The sequence below is a fragment of the Drosophila pseudoobscura genome, chromosome 2 (genome assembly GCF_009870125.1).
Source record: "Drosophila pseudoobscura strain MV-25-SWS-2005 chromosome 2, UCI_Dpse_MV25, whole genome shotgun sequence".
Taxonomy (NCBI): Eukaryota; Metazoa; Arthropoda; class Insecta; order Diptera; family Drosophilidae; genus Drosophila; species Drosophila pseudoobscura.
In genome coordinates, this window is record NC_046679.1 from 7030303 (window position 1) to 7049130 (window position 18828).

General features: G+C 43.0%; 1 protein-coding gene across 2 annotated transcripts in view; it reads left to right on the forward strand.

The window, feature by feature from the left end:
• Positions 1–18828, forward strand: part of Eip93F (Ecdysone-induced protein 93F) — a 62690-nt gene that overhangs the window by 11176 nt on the left and 32686 nt on the right. The window contains exon 2 of one of the 2 annotated variants that reach the window (XM_033383735.1): positions 772–899. In XM_033383735.1, coding sequence (XP_033239626.1) covers positions 806–899 — 94 coding nt within the window. In that variant the 5' untranslated portion in view covers positions 772–805. Of the gene's footprint in view, positions 1–771; positions 900–18235; positions 18772–18828 lie in introns of those variants that run through there. The other variant, XM_033383758.1, reaches the window with a different exon arrangement.

An 18828-nucleotide genomic window follows, 5' to 3' on the forward strand; every position in this document is an offset into this window, starting at 1 on the left:
AAAAGCCGAGATGTTGTTTATTTTCCAAATTACACTGAATTGATATTTTTATCAAAAAATAAATCGAATATCACAAAAGCGATTGGCCAGGAACTATCGTTTATCTGATTCCTCGCACAAATTATCGATATGCAAAACAGTTCCACAAATTTGATCGAACTTACAGACTCCCCCAAGACTCTTCCTTTTGAAACTACACTTTTGTCACGCACTGTACGGTTGGAACTAGGAAATATCAAAAACTGGTAGCTGCCCGAATAGTAAAAGCCCCACAGCTACAGCTACAACAAAAAAACACAAAAACAAAAAACCACAAAATACAACAAAAACAACAACTAGAACTACTTTAAGCAGGAATGCAACTGCAACAACAACAACAAAAAATAAAAACGATAGCCGCAGAAACAAAATCAAGAAAAAAAAATAAATTTTTGCAGCATATGAAATAATAAACAACAAAAACAGCAACAAAAACAAAAACTACTAAAAATATAAAGTGCAACAGGTTTTTGTCTATGTGTATCTGTGTGTTTGTGTGCGTGTGTGTGTGTGTTTTCGCGATAACCTTGAAACAAAACTCGTTTAATCATTTATTTTTTGTTGCTTTTTGCAAGCGCTCGAAAATGCAACAACAAAAACAACAATAAATGAAATTTTATATGGCGCATTATAGATTTAATAAATTAACACTCATTTCCAATTCCATTGGGGTGTGGGGGGTGCTGTTTTTTTTTGTATTTTTTGTCTAATTCGATTGAGTTCTTGTTGCAGGTACAGTTGTGCTTTCGAAGCTAGTGGCGGCAAAATGGCGGACTGCTCGTTCGCCAGATGCCTGCAGGAGCGGCGTCTCATCAAGCGGGAGCTCTCCAAGTGGTCCAAGGATATGCTGCACATTGTGGGTGAGTACAAAAATCCTTTAAGGCCCCCCCCCCAACCCCCTTCGAACCAATTAAAATTCGTAGAAAACCCCCTTAAGCTCAATAATTTTTGTGCCCAACCAGCCACAATTTTTATCCTATCCTCTTATCCTTTTTGTGTGCCCATCCCCATCCTGGGCTTCGTCCTTCCTTGAGTATTAGGGCCGCAAATGGGATTTGTCCGTGTAAATGGCAAATGAAGTGCCTCTGGACTGCCGGCAGTTTGTTTGAGGGAAATTGACTTTATCCAGGACCTAATCAGCATCGAGTCCTGGCCATATGTTTTGCGCTGCGCAAAAAAAAAACGAAAAACCCTGTCCAAAGGACACAAAAAAATTAACATAAATTGCATATTTTTTTCCGCTTTTAGGTACTACTGCGTTTTAGTTACTCTCTCTCTCTCTCTCTCGGTGTCCTGGCTGGGCCTTATCCTTTTGCCTGAAAAACACTCATTTCGGTTTTTAAGCACGTTTAGCACGTTGCTACCTTCCCAAACCCAAACCCCAAGCCCCGAGCCCCAACCCTTGGATCCTGGGGAGCATTAAAATGTTAAATGCCTTTTGTTGCTATAAAGTGGGGTGGGCGGAATGTCGTATCTATATGCACACCCACACAGAAACCTATATAAATATATAAACGCCCCTCTGTATATGTGTACATATTTTTTTTGTCCGCCTTTCATCCAAGCCCAGCCACCCACACAGCCAACACGTCCTTGCCCTGCGTCCCTGTCTCGTGCACTCAATTACTTCCTCAATGCGCTCCATAATGCTTATCGTCCTTGTTTCTAGTTGACATTCTCGCACACACACACACCGAGACAGCGTCCTCTTCTTTCCAATGGCTCTCTAGCCCGCCCGCCCCCCGTCCTCCCCCCGTCCACCCCAAAAACCCTTAGCACATTTTTCCAGTGACAATTTTTGTTGGCTCTCGAGTTTGAGGTGGGTGCATGCGGCGTCATCGTCGTCGTTCTCGTCGTTGCACGAAGCTGCAAAATGGGAAAGAACCAAGCAAAAATACAACAACAAAAAAAACCACAACCCTCAAGGAGTATTCGACTAGAGAATACCCTTTAATGGCAATGATTGAAAACTGCATTTTTTTGGGAAGAATTCTTTGTTTCCTTGGGGATTTTTGGGCATACACGAGATAATAATTTAAAAGAGAAAAATTCAGATATAAAATCGCTAAAATAAATAAAAAATAAATCTTCAACATTCGAAAAAAATGATTAAACCTAAATATAACCATTTAAATGAAAATATTTAATCGCAATATCTGAAATAAAACAAATAAAAATATTAAAAATTCTAAAAAATCTTAAATAAAATAAAAATAATAATTAAAAAAATATCAAAAAATTTAACCATATGTTAAATATCTAATATAAATAAAATAAAAATACTCAAAATTCTTAAAAAAAAACTCCTAACTTCAATTTAACCATTTCAATGAAAATATTCATCGAAATATATTTTGTATCTAAAGTAAATTAAATAAAAATATTAAAATTTCTAAAAAAAATGTCATCACTTAAATTTAACCATTAATATGAAAATATTTATCGAAATATATCTTTTATCTCAAAATAAATTAAATAAAAATATTCCAAATTAAAAAAAAATAATGTCTTAACCTTAATTTCCATAAATAATATGAAAATATTTAATCAAAATCAATTTTTTTATCTAAAATAAATAAAAACCAAATATTAAAAAAAAAGCAAAAAAGGGAATTCCATTTAATATCTTTATATTTTAAAATCAAATATCTTACTTAAATATGGGTGCATTTCTCTCAGTGTACAGATATCTTCCACATTTATTCGGGTCTATGTCGGTACCAGCATACCCTCTGAAGGCGAGTGCAGGGCACCGAGTATATCCAGCACGGTGTCTGGCTTTTGGGCTGCTCTGGCTCCAGCTTTGGTTGGTTCGGCGGTTGGGGGGTTTCTAGCCCCCCCGCCCCCTTTTTGGAGGGTATGGGTATGGGTTTCGGGTTAGTTCTGGCCAACTGCAGTGGCAGGAGGTCGGGTCGCTTTCGCTGTGTGCTGGTGTGCTGGTGTGCTGCTGTGTGTGTGTGTTCCCAAAACGAAGTGCTCTGCTGGAGATAACGAAGCACACTTAAGCACACGCACACGCACACACACACACACACACACACACACACGAAGGGGATGGGAGGCTTTAGAGGGTTAGTGTATCCCTACGAAATATATTGCACAATATAAAAATTGCAGACGATGAGTGCCGAATGCGTTTTGCCGCCTCCGTTGCCGAAAGCCGAAAAGGCAGGAAGGAGCAGCAGTCGAGGCAGTGGCAGTGGCTGTGGCAGTGGCAGCGACGGTGGCGGCGGCAGTGTGGCAATAACAACCGAACCGAACGCTCCGAAACCCGAACCCGAAACCGAGGAGCCAACGAGGAGCAAGCGTTTTAGCCATCGTCCTCGTTCCAGGTCCTCGTCTGATGTTGCCTGTTTTTGTGGCCGATTTTCGTCGCCGTGGCCCAAACGAACGAATTTTCCTGCATTTCTTTTCTGTTTTTCCTGCTTTTCATTTGATTTTTTTCCGCCCCCACCTCCCCCACACCCCTGCCATATGGCTCTTTCTCTCTCTCTCGCTCGCTGTCGTGTTTTTGGTTGATCGAAGTCGAAGAAGCAGACAAAGACGACGACGACGACGACGAGGACGAGGACGAGGACGACGCCAGGCAGTCGCTGGTTGGCCCTGGAATTGGGGTTTGGGTGGAGGTGTTACCGGCACCAGAGCCAGCGGCCTGCCGGGCTTCGGCGGGGATAGTGTTGATGGCGAATCTTGCCTGTTGCCTGTTGCACGGCTCTGTGGCCTGTTGCCTGCTGCCTGCTGCCTGTTGCCCCCACAACTGCCTGTTGTTCTCCGGGTGCTGGAAATGGCTCAATCAGTGAATCAGTGGTGGAGTCTCATTTGATTGTAATGGTGGAACCCCTCCCCCCACCACTTGTGGATTCAGGTGGCATACCCAGCGGAGTGAATGGGGATTACACTAACCAAATTATATAAGATGTCGTTGGGATTGTGGCTGTGGACGACAGCCCTTTTTTTGTGGTTGAAGGCACCTCTAAGGATCCGATTGGGGGGGATTTTAAAGGATTTATGAAGGGGATTGTTATTTAATATTAAATTTTCATCAAAGAAAAGGCAAAGACGGGCACAGATCGGCGCTGTTTTTGAAGGGTTCTCTATAGAAATATATCTAAAATATATCCCAAGACCCAAAAAGGCCTTAAAGTGTACAGAAAGATCAAGGACTTTGATCACTTTAAATGGGGAAAGGATAAAGGATTCCATACCCACCTTTAAGATCTTTTTTTAGACCAGTTTCAGGGGATTCCTGTCTCATTTCAGATTAGTTTTCCTTTCTTGCCTGTCGGTTATTTTTCCTTAATTTTCACTAATAAAATCCTCTGGCATACAGCCTTCAACAAGTATTTGTGCCCGTTCATGTCTTTCTTGTGCGGAAACTTTTGCCTCCACAGAGCTTTAACTTGTTGCATGGACAGCCGTGGCGCCACCTCCACAGCCCCCTCTCCAGCCCCCTTGGTTAGAGGGGGGTGTAAACATATTAAAAAGCCAAACTTTTTCCTTATTTACAGGGGGAAAAAAACGAATTAAATAAATAGAGAAAAAAATGGAGTGAGAGAGTCTCGAATATATAGGAGAAGAAAAGAGATGGAATGAGCCGAAAGCAACAGGATTTACTTAAACACACACACACACACACCAACACACACGCAGAGCAATTTTTTCTAACAAAGAAAAGAAAGAGAGATAGTGAGAGGGAGACATTAGCCAGAGAAAGAGAGAGGGAAAGTGTTTGAATGTGTGTGTATGTGTGTGTGCCAAGAAGCAGCAGGTGTTGGGTAATATTGTGGGCCATTCCCACACTCTCTCTCCCTGTCTCTCTCACTCTCGCTGTCTCTCTCTCTCTCTCTCTCTCTATGTATCGCCTGTACTTTAGCCAACCCACTCTCCAAAGCCAGCCCCCCCCCACTCACAAAACTATCCCCCTCCCCACCAACGGGCCACCCACTTTGCCAAACGCATCTTTCGATTACCAGAACAAAAAGAACGAGAGAAAAGCGTTGCAGGCGCCGCTGTCGGCGTTCTCCACGCTAGTCCTCCACCACCTCCTCCTCCTCCTCCTCAAGGGTTCGACTTCTTTGGTTGCAAGAAGACATTTTTATGCGCCCACAAGCCAGCCAGAAGGATGCAACAAGCTGAGGACGACAAATGCCACCCAGCCACCGCCCCCCCTCCTCCCCACTGGCAAACCCAATCCCTATCCCACGCAATAAGCACTCCACCTACTTTCCAGCCGAGAGAACTACTACGACTACGACTACTATTTTCCTTCCCTTTTATTATTTTTTTCCCTCGCTTTCCTTCCTGGTTCGGGGCCCGGGAGTTGGGCGGGTGGTTGGGTGGATTGGGTGGCCATATAACGTAGAATTTTTTCTGGCGGTTTTTAGGTTACATTTTTACGAGTTTTCTCCGCTTCCACAGCTGCAGCTGCTCCAGCTCCAGGTCCTCCTCCTCCTGCTGCTGCTCCTTCTCCCTGCACTTTCTGCTCCTCCTTCTCCTTTGGTGGGCCAACGATGACGCTGAGAGCGCCGAAGGAATCGCTTGGTGCCGTCATCGTCCTTCGTGTGGGGCAGCCAAATTCTTTGTATGTGTGTGTGTGTGTGTGTGTGTGGGTGGGTGAAAGCGCCACAAGTGGGTGAGACAGAGACATACTGCCAGCAAGTGAGAGCGAGAGAGAGGGTGGACCCAGGCCAGACAGAGACAGAGCTACACTTTGGTGCAGTTCCTTTCCGCCTTTCGTTCGGGGTTTTCTGGTTCCTGGGTGCACAGAAATTGGAAAATAGATTTTTTGGTTGGTTGCCTTTTGGCCCGTTTCCTTTCATCCTAGCCTTGCCTTTTTCCTTTCCTCTCCTTTCTTTTCTTTTCTTTGATTTTTTTTTGCCAGGGTCCGGGGCTGGTGGCCAGGAAGTCAGGAAGCTCTCGAGGTGGACCTTGGGGTTTGGGGTTTGATTGGAAATTCACGCGACGGAGGGGGGGGGGGGGGGGGGGGAGGCCACACCAGGTATCGACGGGACAATGTCCTGCACTTCCTCCGCGTCCAAGACGCCAGGGCGAATTTTTTGTTGTTTTTGCCAGAAGAAAAATGAAGCGGAAGCACGAAAAAGCACAAAGTTAATGCGAAGGGGGTTTGGGGATGGTGGGGGGAGGGGGGTTTGGGGGTGGCAGTGGCAGTGCAAGGAGGAGCCACCAGCCAAAGCGCGCCAATATGGCGCTAAGGACATTGGGCAAAATGCACTACGGGAAAAAATTTCACATTTTATGTGTGTGTGTGTGTGTGTCTGTTTGCTTGTGTGTGTGTGTGTGTGGAGAAGGCGAAGGCAAAACAGCAAAACACACAAAAACAAAATGGCAAAAATATAAAAAAAGGGAGAAAAAAAAAGAAATGGTGAAAAACAGTCAACGCTGCCAGGGCCGTGGCATGGTTGGGTGGCACGTGGAGCGTGTTGCATAGCGAGTGGGCTGCTCGGCGGGTGGGTGGCTTTGGGCTGTGTTGCAGCATAGAACCGTCTCTGAGTCTGAGTCTCAGTTTGAGTTTCGGCTGCGCTGCTCTCGGCTCCTGCTCTCTGCTGGCGCTGCCACTGCCACTGCCACTGGCACTGCTGTTGCTGCCACTGCCACTGCTGCTGCTTCTGCTTTTTTGCTGCATTTGATTTTCGTGCTGAAAAAGTTTCGTGTGCTCGAAAAAAGTTTCGTCGCTTCGTTGACGTCGTTGCTGCCACCCCCCGACCACCCACCGCCCACCGCCACCCACTTTGGCGTCCTGTGCTTTCGGTAGTTGTTGTTGCAAGGTGGTGGCAGCCCCCCCTCCCCCGCTGTGTGTGTGTGTGTGTGTGTTTGAATAGCATTTGGTTGGGAAATGGGACTGGGGGACTGGGGAGCCTGGGTTCGGGTGTCTCCTCCAGTGTTTGAGTTCTTGCAGCACAACATTTGGCTGCACTCGGTTGGCTGGCTCTGGCTCCGGCTCCTCCCGGCTCCTTCCCCTGGCCTGCTGCCGCTTTTGGGCCCTGGCCATAGTTTGGTGGGTGTATCACACATTTTTGTCGAATTTTGTTGTTGTAGTAGTTGGGCAGCGTGGCGTGGCGCAGCGCAGCGCTGGCTGCAACGCCGGCCGTGACTGCGGCAGCGGCAGCGACTGCACAACTATTGCTGTGCGCTGTGTGGCACAAGGGTGCACGATATTGGCGTCGGCATTCGTTTGGCATTGTGCAACAAGTGAGTTTGGCAGCAGCCACCAGCAGGACGACAGCGATATTTCGGCAATAATTCGAGGCAATCTTCCAAAAAGAAGAACTCTTAACGAGGTGACCTTTATAAAAAAAAGACCCCGACAAAAGGGCAACCCAGAAGTAGGCACCTGTTAAGCTTTAGATCCTTGGAAGGGGAAGAGAGGCTCCACAGAAGGCACCTCAAGGAGCGGGGGATACCCCAAGTGGCAGGGCGCCTCAAATTTCACTTTGAATCGCCGGCAAAGCGACTCTCTGTGTGGCATCCATTCAGATTCGAGTGTTGATTGAAGCAACAATTGGCGCCAACTGTTGCACCGCGTCGCGTTTCCGTTTCCGCCGCAGGGGCGGAAAAGTGTTTGACAAAAGTGTGTTGTGTGCTTTTGAGAGTCTCCTTTGTGTCTGTGTGTGTGTGCCTCTCGCTATGTGTGCTAGTGTGTGCTTTTCCTCCCTCTGTGGTGGTGAAAATTTAATTAAAAAACATTGTCTTTGAGTGCCACAAGATAATTTATGTGTAGGCATTTAATTAAACTGATCTCACAACCATTTGCATACACAAAAGACAGAGACACTGCGAACGTCTTTACATGATAGAGACAGAGGTTGTGGCAGAGGCAGAGGCAGAGGGGCAGCTAGTTCGAAAGATAACAACTGTGGCATATGTCGCCTGTGGCCGTGTAAATTCCTAATTGAATTGACTGATTGAAGCAGTGGTTGAAGGCAACGCCAGCAAAAGCTCTGAGGTGAGTGTTTTGATCAAAGTTCCAGGAAAGCGGGAAAATATGAATATTCGGGAAAATTTGGCAACCGAATTGGGCTTTAGACTTTATAAAGAGTGAAGAAGGCAAGGATGCCACAAGAAAAAAATGACAATTTGAGAATTAGGAGAGTACAACTCAGGACTTTAAGCCTTAGAACTTCTAAAACAATTTGTTTAATTTTTAATATTTAAATACACTCTAAAAGAAGTGTATTGCATTTTCAAGTGAACTTAAAAAAAATACACCCCACCCATCTTTAAATAAACTATTCGTTTTTTAACATAAATTTATTAAAAATGTTCTTTAGTTTTTTTTTTTAATATCAAAACATTTAATTTTATTTAATTTAATAATACTCAATAATAATACTCAATTTTGGCGTAGGTCAGCAGTTCCTGGGACGTCCTCTTAGAGGCATCTTCCAGTGATGCCAGCATATATAAATATATAATAAATTTGTAGGAAATACATATATACATAATTAATTTAAAGATGAAATATACTCAAATATTTTCATGAAAAACTCTTTATTTTCCATTTCCACACTCGAGTAACCTTAGTATACATTTTTAAACTGGATCGTAAAAGAAATAATTTTGTATAAGAAAATTAAGAAAAAATAAATTTCTTTCTTATTTTTACTATAAAATAATATTAATAAAATCAGGAATTTTTTTAATTTCATAATACATTTTATAAAAACTAGATTGCATTGCCACGAAACGTCGTGATAAATTTGTTTACAATAGAGTACATATTTTCCATATGAAAAAACAACCAATTACATATTTTAAATATAGATACAAAATTAAAGATAGTGACTATCGAAAGGTGATATAAATTTCTGATCAAAGTGTAAAAGTTTACATTTCAGGCATTTTTTCTCTGGGTGTTATTTTTATTTTTTTCTAAGTTATTATGTATTTGAATATAAAATATTATCAGAGGTACAATTATGCTTTTTGCTGCATCTTATACAACAGTCACGGAAGAAATTACGAAGAATTAAAAAAAAAGAAATAAGAATTTAATTCTGATTATAAAATATTAATAGGAAAATAAGGAATTTTTTTTATTTCATAATTTATTTTGATACTATGTGATATACATTTCTGATCTAAGTTTAAAAACTTGAGATATTTTTTTTGGCCTGGGTGTACGAATACTTAAGTTTAATCCAGAACCTTTATGCAGGGTCTAAGCCCCTATACAGATTATTTATTTAATTGCCAAAAAGGCACATAATTAAATTAGTAAAAATTGGGAAACGCTCCTTCGAGAAACACCTGCAGAACAATTTCTCAAGGAAAGCTTTTTGCACCCTTTCTGCATATATGCAAATCTATTGAATCTGTGTAAAGTTTTGCATGAAAACTTGGAAAGTGCAAAAGCCATTTGGGTGGCAATTTGCCCAACGACTTGGCCGAAACTATTAAAGAACCCGAAAAGGGAAAAGTCAAAACAAATATGAGACCAAAAGTGGAAAATGGGCGATGAAAACTTTCAAGAGCCGGCTCGTTGACAGATTGTGTGGCAAGAGAAACACTTGCCCCAGCCACGGGAAGCCCAACTTTTGAGATGCCGCAGTCTGGGGCATGTTGTGTACTTACAACCGACTCGACTCCCACACCGACACAAAACATATGTCTGCAACAAAAGCAGCCGAAAAGGAGCAGCCAGAAAAAAGCGAGACCCAAAACATGCCGCGACGTGCCAGACGTTTATGTTTGACTTTGCAACATCGTTGCACAACAACAGCAGCAAACTAGCGCACTTGTTGCATAAGTCTCTCGCACACACACACACACACACACATACAGCCGTACAACAAGTGGCAGCCACAGCAGCAGCAGCATCGGCAAACGCACAAAAGTATGCAAAGAAAGACGGAGGGATGGACGGAGGGACGGAGGGACGGATGGACAGACGGTGGCAGCACTTCACACGTTCTAACAACACCAACGCGACGCAGCCGCCGGCAGCGCGAAAAAGGAGTGGGCGGAACGGGGGCTGGTCGCGTCACTTTCGGCGATTTTCGACGAAGCTGCTTTTCCACCAAAAGCACATGTGTGTGTGTGTGTGAGGGGAGTGTGAGAGCACGAGGATGTTGCTTACCCCGGCCACACCTCTGGCGCAACAGTTGTCAACAGTCGACACTTGTTGTTAGTCGGAGAAGTCAGAGAGAATCAGAGGAAAGAGGACTTGATCCTTACCATATGGCAGCCCCACCCCGCCCACAGGTAACCCCTGGAAACAGCATCTAGAAATTAGCCAAAGAAATCTGCTGTCCCGATGATTGCAGCCAGGGGCCACACCCAAACGAAAATCGCCCCCCACCCAGACGACATGAAAATGATTTTACTTTGGTTTTCCTTTGTTTTTGCCACTGGCCTTAAAACGGAAGCGAAAACAAGGAATGGCCGAAAAAAATATGACAACTGCCAGACGAAAAGCATTTTTCTTCGAGAGATGAAAGGGCAGCAATTCGAGTCTTGAATACCCTAACAATTGGTTGGAATATCAGGGCATAAGGGGGAGAATATGATCGGTTGCCAGCTTCCTCCAAAAACCATACAACTCCTGGCCAAAAGGCACAACCTTAGATTTTGTTGGGGGTTTTTTTTGTGGCGCTTTCAACTCCTTGAAGCTGATTGTCTGCTGCCGTTGGAGCTCCTTGGTGGCAATTGCTTTTGTGCGGACACTACAAACTGTACTTCCGTTTTATCTGCTGCGTCTTTGTCTGCCCCACACACACACACACACAGGAAGAGGAGACACAGAGAGACAGACAGAGAGAGCACTGCTGAGACGACATCTAATCGATAAATATTCCGCACATTGCTTTGTAAAAATACATTGAAAATGCATTAGACTTTGGCTCAATGGCATGAATTTTAATAGCCAGCCGTAGGTTTTGGATCGATGCTTCCCTCCCTCGGGAAGCCTCCGCCCCCCCTCTATATAATATATATTCCCTCTTTTTTTTGTTGCTGCACATTTAATTAAACTTCGTTCGATGTTCTGGCCGACTCTAATGTGAAAATCGTGTGCCATAAATTGTCAGAAAAAATATACAAATTCTATTGACAGGCCAGCACAGCCGCCAAGTGCACAATTTCTAACCGCTCTCAAGGTTAGAAAAAAAATATCCAGTTAGATTTGTTTTTTCTTTGCAAAATGCAATCAAAATGCTGCAAGTCAAATGCCATTTGCCGGCCACTAATCAAACGTAACGAAATTACAAGCATAAACAAGCTTAAAGAATGAATGGACGGGGAGTGAAGTGAGACACACTCGAGACTGGGGCGACAAGTTCGCCTTGAGATTTTGACCAAAATGGCGTTGGCAAACGGTAAACGGGTAAACGGGTAAAGAGCAGTGGAGCGGCGAGAGTAGGGGGCACATCTATGGCGAAACGGCAACAACTTGTTGCGCGACATTTAATGCGGAAGCGAGAGAAAAACCGTCAAGAATACAGCAGCGACAGCAAAAAAGTGGAACTACGATGCGTATACGTGATATGTCGCAATCGGCTAAATGGTTCAACGGTCATCGGCTATAGCTCTAAAGTCTAGATATATGCCAGTACTTTAGAACTTAATTTTTAATGTATTTATAGCTTCCTTTGGGAATTATCTGCAAAAGGGTGACTCATTTGGAACGGAATTATGGGTTTAGTTGCATCAAGTTTCCCCCCACTCCCCGCTGCACATTTCTGTGCTGAAGTGGCATGATAAGAGGTCTTTAAATGTGGCACTCTGAGCACTAAAATGACAGGCCTATGAATCACTAAAAAAATAAAACCTAGCCTTATTCTTTAATAATTCTAAAAAAATATAGAAAAAGTCTCTGGAAGAAATAGAGACTGGAACAAAAATGTATAGAAATTTCCTGATTCTTGCCACACAAAAAAACCACTCCCCCCCTCCAAGGAGCTGAATCATCTGCGGCATTGCATTGCCCGCCCAATCGAATGGAATAATTAGCAAAATCTAAGAAAAAACGCAATGCATTTCTATATATACAACAATACAGACCATCCGCCACGTACTATGTATGTGTATAGAGATTGCCCGCCCATAAATACAACGTGCTAAGGAAAACAACAACGAAATCGCCTCAAATTGATTAAAGAGCATTATCAACAAAACTGGAAATACTTATTGCAAAAATATATACTAAATGCATATACATATATATATTTTATGATGCTATATAAAGGCGTATTGTAACGACAAAAAAAAAAGAAAAAATTGATTAAATTGAAGATGTTGTAAGTATAAAGAATCGCCTGTGTGTGTCCCAACGGCAGTTGTGTGTGGCAACAAAAAATGTGTTGTCTCTGGCTCGGATGTGTCGCTGTCTGAAGTGTAAACAAAAGGCCAAACGATAAGCACACTTCGATCAAAGCCGTGTTCCATCCACCATCTGAATAAACGTACAGGCAGCCAGGCAGGCACTGGGGGAAATTAATGATTAGGAATAGTTATGGGGAGTGGGATCTAAGGGGTTTCGGAATTCAACGGATTTCTATCTGATTAAAAGAGTAGTTAAGGAACAGATTAGGGGTTCGTTCTCTTGTGAAAAAACAGCTGTTTTCCATTTAGAAGTAGAAAATATGCCTCTCCAAAAAGGATACTTTAATAATGCCTTAAACTTGGCTAATTCCCGATCTATATTGGTCCAAAACGCAGACTTTGAAATAAACCATTATGTGCCGCGCCTCTAATTTGTTTATCTTGTTAATTTCTCTCAGTGTACGCATATGTAGGCCTTCTTTTGTACCAGTATATATATCTCTGAACTCTTATCGTATACTGCAATTTTCATACACATCGTATCGTATAGATTTTTGTGTAATTTTATTACATTTATTAATGATAAATCAATGATCGATGGGGAAGGTGTTGCGGAGGGGGGCTTAAGTTTATGAGGGGGGTTTGGAAGTCATTGCGCTTACAGTTGCAGCATTCGCAATACACATGACTGTGCAACTGTTGCGCGCTCTGCCGTTGTTGTTGCTGAAATTTTTTTGAGCAAGGGCTTTTGTAGAATATTCGTATGTGGTGCTGCTCTCCAGAGACACTGCACATGTGTGTGTGCACTTTATGAGATAATACCTTGAACGTGCGTCAGTCAGGTCGTTGGCGCTGGCTTACAACTACACGACAATTGCTGTAGTAACCGTAACCCGAATGAAATGAAAAGTGTGTAAAGATTTAGCAGGCAGTTCCATAGTGCCACAGTTCCCTTTTGATCTAAAATGCGGAATCAGGCTTTATCTTACATTCGGCATTAGTCATCTTTGAGTAAAGACTGCAAATGACACGTTCCACCATTTTGGACAATCTAACTGCGCATTTAGGCAGGTAAAGAAACAGATATTGAGGGAGTCGCAGAGAAGGAGAAGCCAGAGCAAGAGCAAGACAGAGAGCGTGACATGGAGATGGAGAGGGAGGGAAAGATAGTTGGAAACAAAGACCAATCAAAGTTCATACGAAAAATAATAAAAGCAAATGCAAAACTCACAAAAAAAAAAAAAACCAGAAAAAGAAGAAGACAAACATTAAAACTCATTTACATGCTGTGGCCGAGTGAGAGAGGGTTCTGTGAGTGGCTTTGCGAGGGGAAGACTGAGTGAGTGCATCGCAGAGCGGAGCGTGCAGTGTTCTTGAGTGCAAATGTGAGCGTTCGCCCTGCGTGGGGAAATCGAATCCACCACAAAGAGAGGGCCCTCGTTAATGAGCAGGAAATGCAATTTCTCAAGCTCATTTGGTGGATTAATGAGTCGCCGAGTGAGTTTTTTGGGAAGCAGATTAATATGCTTATACTTTCATGTAATCATTCTTTTGCATAATTAGGGGAAATCCCTACTTTGGGAAAAAGCAGTGGAAGAAATTAAAAGAAATATTTTATATGGTTTTCTGTTTTAAGGCTTATCAAATAATAAATTCTCTTGGAAACATTAATTTCCGAGCAGAAGAGAGGGACAGCTCCCTCAAGCTCGTCACCCCTAACCCTACTCAACCCCACACCCCCCTCTCAGAACAAACACACAAAAAAAAATAAAATGCAGCTAATTGCTGTGACTGCGACGTCGACGCCGGCAGCAGCAGCAGCAGCAATGCACTTCTTTGGCAGTGTGCGTGAGTGGCACAAAAAAATGTGGTGAATAAATTTGCGAGATGATTATTTCCATGTGTTTGTGTCTACATATGATATGACTTTGTGTTGGCTTTGTTCTAGGCAAGAACTTAGCAGTGTGTGTGTGTGTGTGTGTGAGTGGCAGAGCAAATAATTTGAGTGACTTTTTTGTGTGTGTTAATTGTAAGCCACATTTCTTAGGACAATTGTCAACAATGTCAAAAGCTTCGCTAGAGCGCAGGAGGTGGCGTGGCGGGGTCGACAAAGCCCGAACCGCAACCGATGCCGAAGCCGAAGCCGAAAACCGAAGCGACGCCGGCTATTTTGGCAGCTGAGCGCGCAGTCGGCTGTTCGCTTTTTTATCAACGCGCGCTGGCATCGCTGCAATTGCATTGCCCTGCTGCTGCTGCTGCTGCACTTGCTCTGCTCTCCCTCTGGCTGGCGCTCTCAAGCTCTAGCTTGCTCTCTCGGGCCCAGGCTCGCTCTGCGGTTCTCTAGCTCTGGCTGTTCCTTAACCTTAACCCCCCCACTAGCCTCTAGCGGAGTCCCTCTCTCTCTGTCTCTCTCTAGGTCTACCTGAGTCGCAGACTATAATTTACCCCGCTCGCTCTCTAGCCCAGGCTCAGGCCTGTTCCTGGTCTTACCCCATTACTCCTAAAGTTTTCGCGTATGCGCTTTGCTGAAACGACTCAAAATGCCTGCTCTCCATGCAGTACGAATTTGTTCTCACTCAGAGCCTCCCCTCCAGCTCTCATTCTCACTCACTATCTCTCTCGCTCTCTGTCTCTGTCTCTGCCTCTCATTCTGGCCCAGCTCTCTCAGTATTCTAGCTTTGTTGTAGTTGTTGCTGGCAGCTTTTTTTTTTTGCTTTTGTCGAGTCCGAATGCGCTTGTATGCAATTTTTGAACGTGCGGCGGCAGCGTCGACGCCAGCGCCAACGCCAGCGCCGTGGCTCCGTGTGTCTTCGTGTGTTGTTGTGATATAATTTTGCAGTCGGCTGCGGCAGTCGCATAAACACAACGCATCCGATATGCAACGGAACGCATTTTCGGACGCGGCCCGAGTCGTTCCGAGGTGTAGCGTCCGCCCGATCGCGTATATCAATCGTAAAGCACTAAGCGCATTGCCCATTTACACGCAGGCCATCAGGCCACACGAAAATCGTTTTGCACACCCCGAAAAATATTTGGCATTGATACAGCGAATATCTAACAGTTATTACAGGAAAACAGTTAACCATAACCCAACAAAAAGTGATTAAAAATAAAAAAAACAAAACCAATTAAAACAAAATATTCTAAAAAATCTACATATTTGAAGAGAATACTCTTCGAGCTGAGAAGAACCAAAAATCAAGTGGTGAAAACTTTCAAAAGCGCTGTTTTTGAGAACAAAATGAAACGGAAGAATGATATGTTTTAGTGTGTCTGTGAATTGCGTATACGCCGCGCGAGTGTTGCTAATTTTTGGGCCATCGCAGCGTTGGTCACACTAATCAGCATCAGCATGTGAAATATAGAGCCTTTGAGCCCTGCCATGCCGCGACCAACAAAATTTCTTTGGAAAAGCCATATGATCACACGCCTTGCTTGGGTCACTCGTCCTCAACGATTTTTTGGCCTGGTCACACTCCCTTTGAGGCACACACGCACACTGGAGACACCCCCTCCCACGCACCAGCCTCCCCCCTTCCATATCCCCCGCCCACCCACTCATCAATCCCGCTCATTTGTTTGACTGTTTTTTTTTCGGACAAAAAACAACAATAATATCATGGCAATCGCCGCTTGTCTCATCTACGCTTATTTCTCTTTGTGTGCGTGTGTCTGTGCGTGTGTGTGTGTGGCGAGAGTGTGGCGACGCTGACGTTGACGCCACCGCCACAGCCACGTTGACGTCGCCGTCGACGTCGCTGCTGTCATGCAAAATGCGGAAAAGTTTTTTTCGCGCACTCGCAAAATTTTTATAGAATGCATTTTTATTTCGGTCTTTTGGTTGAATAGTTGCATTGCCCGGCTCAAGTGCGTGTTGCCTTCCATACAGACTGATTGATTGACTGATTGACTGACTGTTTGACTGATGCCTGCTTGTGTGTGTGTGGCTGTGTGTGTGTGTGTGTCCCGGTGTACCCCCAACACCGGTGAAGACCAAAAAGCAAAACGAAAGAAAAAATAATAATGAAAACAACAAAAAACCACAAAGTGTTGAAAAATATTTAAAAAATAAAATAAAAAATGTTACAAGAACTTTAGCCACGAATAAAAATTTATATAGAATTTAAAAAAGTGCAAATATATTCCAAAGAAGTTTTAAAAACATAATAAAAAATAATAATTAAATTAATTGAATTAAATAAATGTGATCGGTTCTTTCTACTAGATTTTCGTTGAGTGTCAAAAACCTTTAAAATAAAATACAAACCCAAAACAAAACACACCTCAAATAAACTTGAAAAACCCAATTAAAAATAAAACCAAAACTCCAAAATATTGACAACATATTTCCCTGCCATTAGATGCACTGAATACCATCCAAAAACCATTCATTTACCCATCAAAAAGCATTGAAAAATATCTGAATAATTCTGGAAAAGAAGATTAAAGCAATGGAAACTCCTCGGGAATGAAAGGAGTGCCACAAAGCCAGCAGCAGACAAAATGAACTGTAGCCCAAAACTGAAGCTCCTGAAGCAGCAGAAGCAACAGTAAAACAAAACAAACAAAGCATCAGTTGGAATAAAGGGAGAGAAACAGAGAGAGTAGAAGCAGAAGCAAAAGCAGATGAAGATGGAGATGGAGAAGAAGTAGCAGTAATAAAGTGTGCATTTTTTCGGTGTTGGGTGGGTGGGGGTCTAGGGTTTGGGGGGTTTGGGGCTGCCAACTTTTCCTGTGCAGCAGGCAAATGTAACAAATTTTTGTCAGTTTCAATTTTCGTCAGGCGCCACAACCCCCCCCACCCACAAAGCCCAACCCTGCGAAAGACCGTCCACCATGACAATGGCCAGGTCTCTCGGTCTCCAGTTTTGCCGTCGGGGCTTCGGGCACACAGCATAATGAACAAAAACTAAGAGAGAACATAAAACGAAAAAAAACACACACACACAGTAGAAGGAAACCATCCAAAAAAACAAAAAAAAAATGGCAAATTAAATAGCCGAAAAAAATTCCGTAGCAGCGCTGCAGCAGCGCAGCATCAATTGGAATACCCCCAACCGAAAGCAGAAGTACCCCCCATACCCTCAGCAGATGACCAGAGTGCAGCAGGGGCAGGGGCAGGGGGTGGCAAGGGGGAGATTTTCTGCAGCCATTTGATTTTTCTTATTTCCTTGGCTCTCACCTTCCGTTTCGGGTTGGATTTTTCCCCCCTCCCCAAAACTTAAATTACTATTTACAATGGTGTTTTTTTTTTTTTTGGCCATGCGATATTTTTCTATATATATTTTATATACATTTTTTATTCGCATTTTTCGCTGGCATAAAGTTTTTTGTTTAAGCCCAACTCTTGTTCAGGGCGAGGGGTGGTGCTGGTGGGGGGGTGCCAGCCGCCCTGAAAGTGTGGGGTTGGGGTGGCTAATTTCATTTTGGCCATCTGCACAGTTCATTTTTTCTGCATTCTGCAACACGGCGCGTCGTTCGTGTAAAATCCAATAAAAAATCAAAAAACCCGAAATCTTATCGAAAAAATCCCATTAATCAGCGATAAATCACGCACGAACTCCCAGCATTCCGCAAATAGCTCAAATATTCCGACAGATACGAGAACTATCTTATAGATTTCACCAATCCATTCATTGGTGTATCTGTCATGAATGGAAGATCGCTTTTCAACAACGTTTTCACCTTTTAGATAAAAAACAACAACAACAGCAACAGCAACAACAACATTTTTGTTAGTAAATTTATGTTGAATTAAATACAATATACAAAACAAAACAAAACAAAAAGTGCAATCCCATCAACAAAAATAAAAAACAAATAAACAAAATATTAAGAACTTAAAAATAATTAGAAAAGTAGCCACATTACTTTTGAATTATTTTTAAAACACAAGAGAGGAAAAACAACAACAACAACAACAAAAAGGCAAAAGTTGCAAATAAAATAAAACATATCAAAGAGGGCGCAAAATTAAATTAATTAATATTGCAACAACAGCAGCGGGGCAGCAGCTGTCAAAAAATCTACAACAACAACAACAACACAAAGTGCAACACCAACAATTGGCGCTGTCTGTAAATTGGACATGAAATAAAAAAAAATAAAATAAAAAGCGCTGCATATTATTTACTTTGTGCTCCACATATATAAAAAAAATCACCAACAAAAAGATTAACAACAACAAGAGCAAAATTTTGCCTGCACTTTTGCCTTTTGTGTGCCGCGGCATCCACACAAAAAAACGGAAAGAATTTATATACACCGAAAAAAAAGAAAAACACCCCCGAATATATATGTGCAACAGGAAGGAGGAGAACAGGATAATAACAGCAAGGGGGAGCGGAGCGGCAGCGCCGTAGAGGCTGTGGCAGCATCCATTTGGCTGTTGGGCAAACCGTAATTCAAGACAGAATCTATGTGATGCTATGCACATCAGCAGCTATGAAATATGTACGTATCCCCACCGCCCCTCCACCCAAATAAATAAAACTTAATTTTGGAATTATT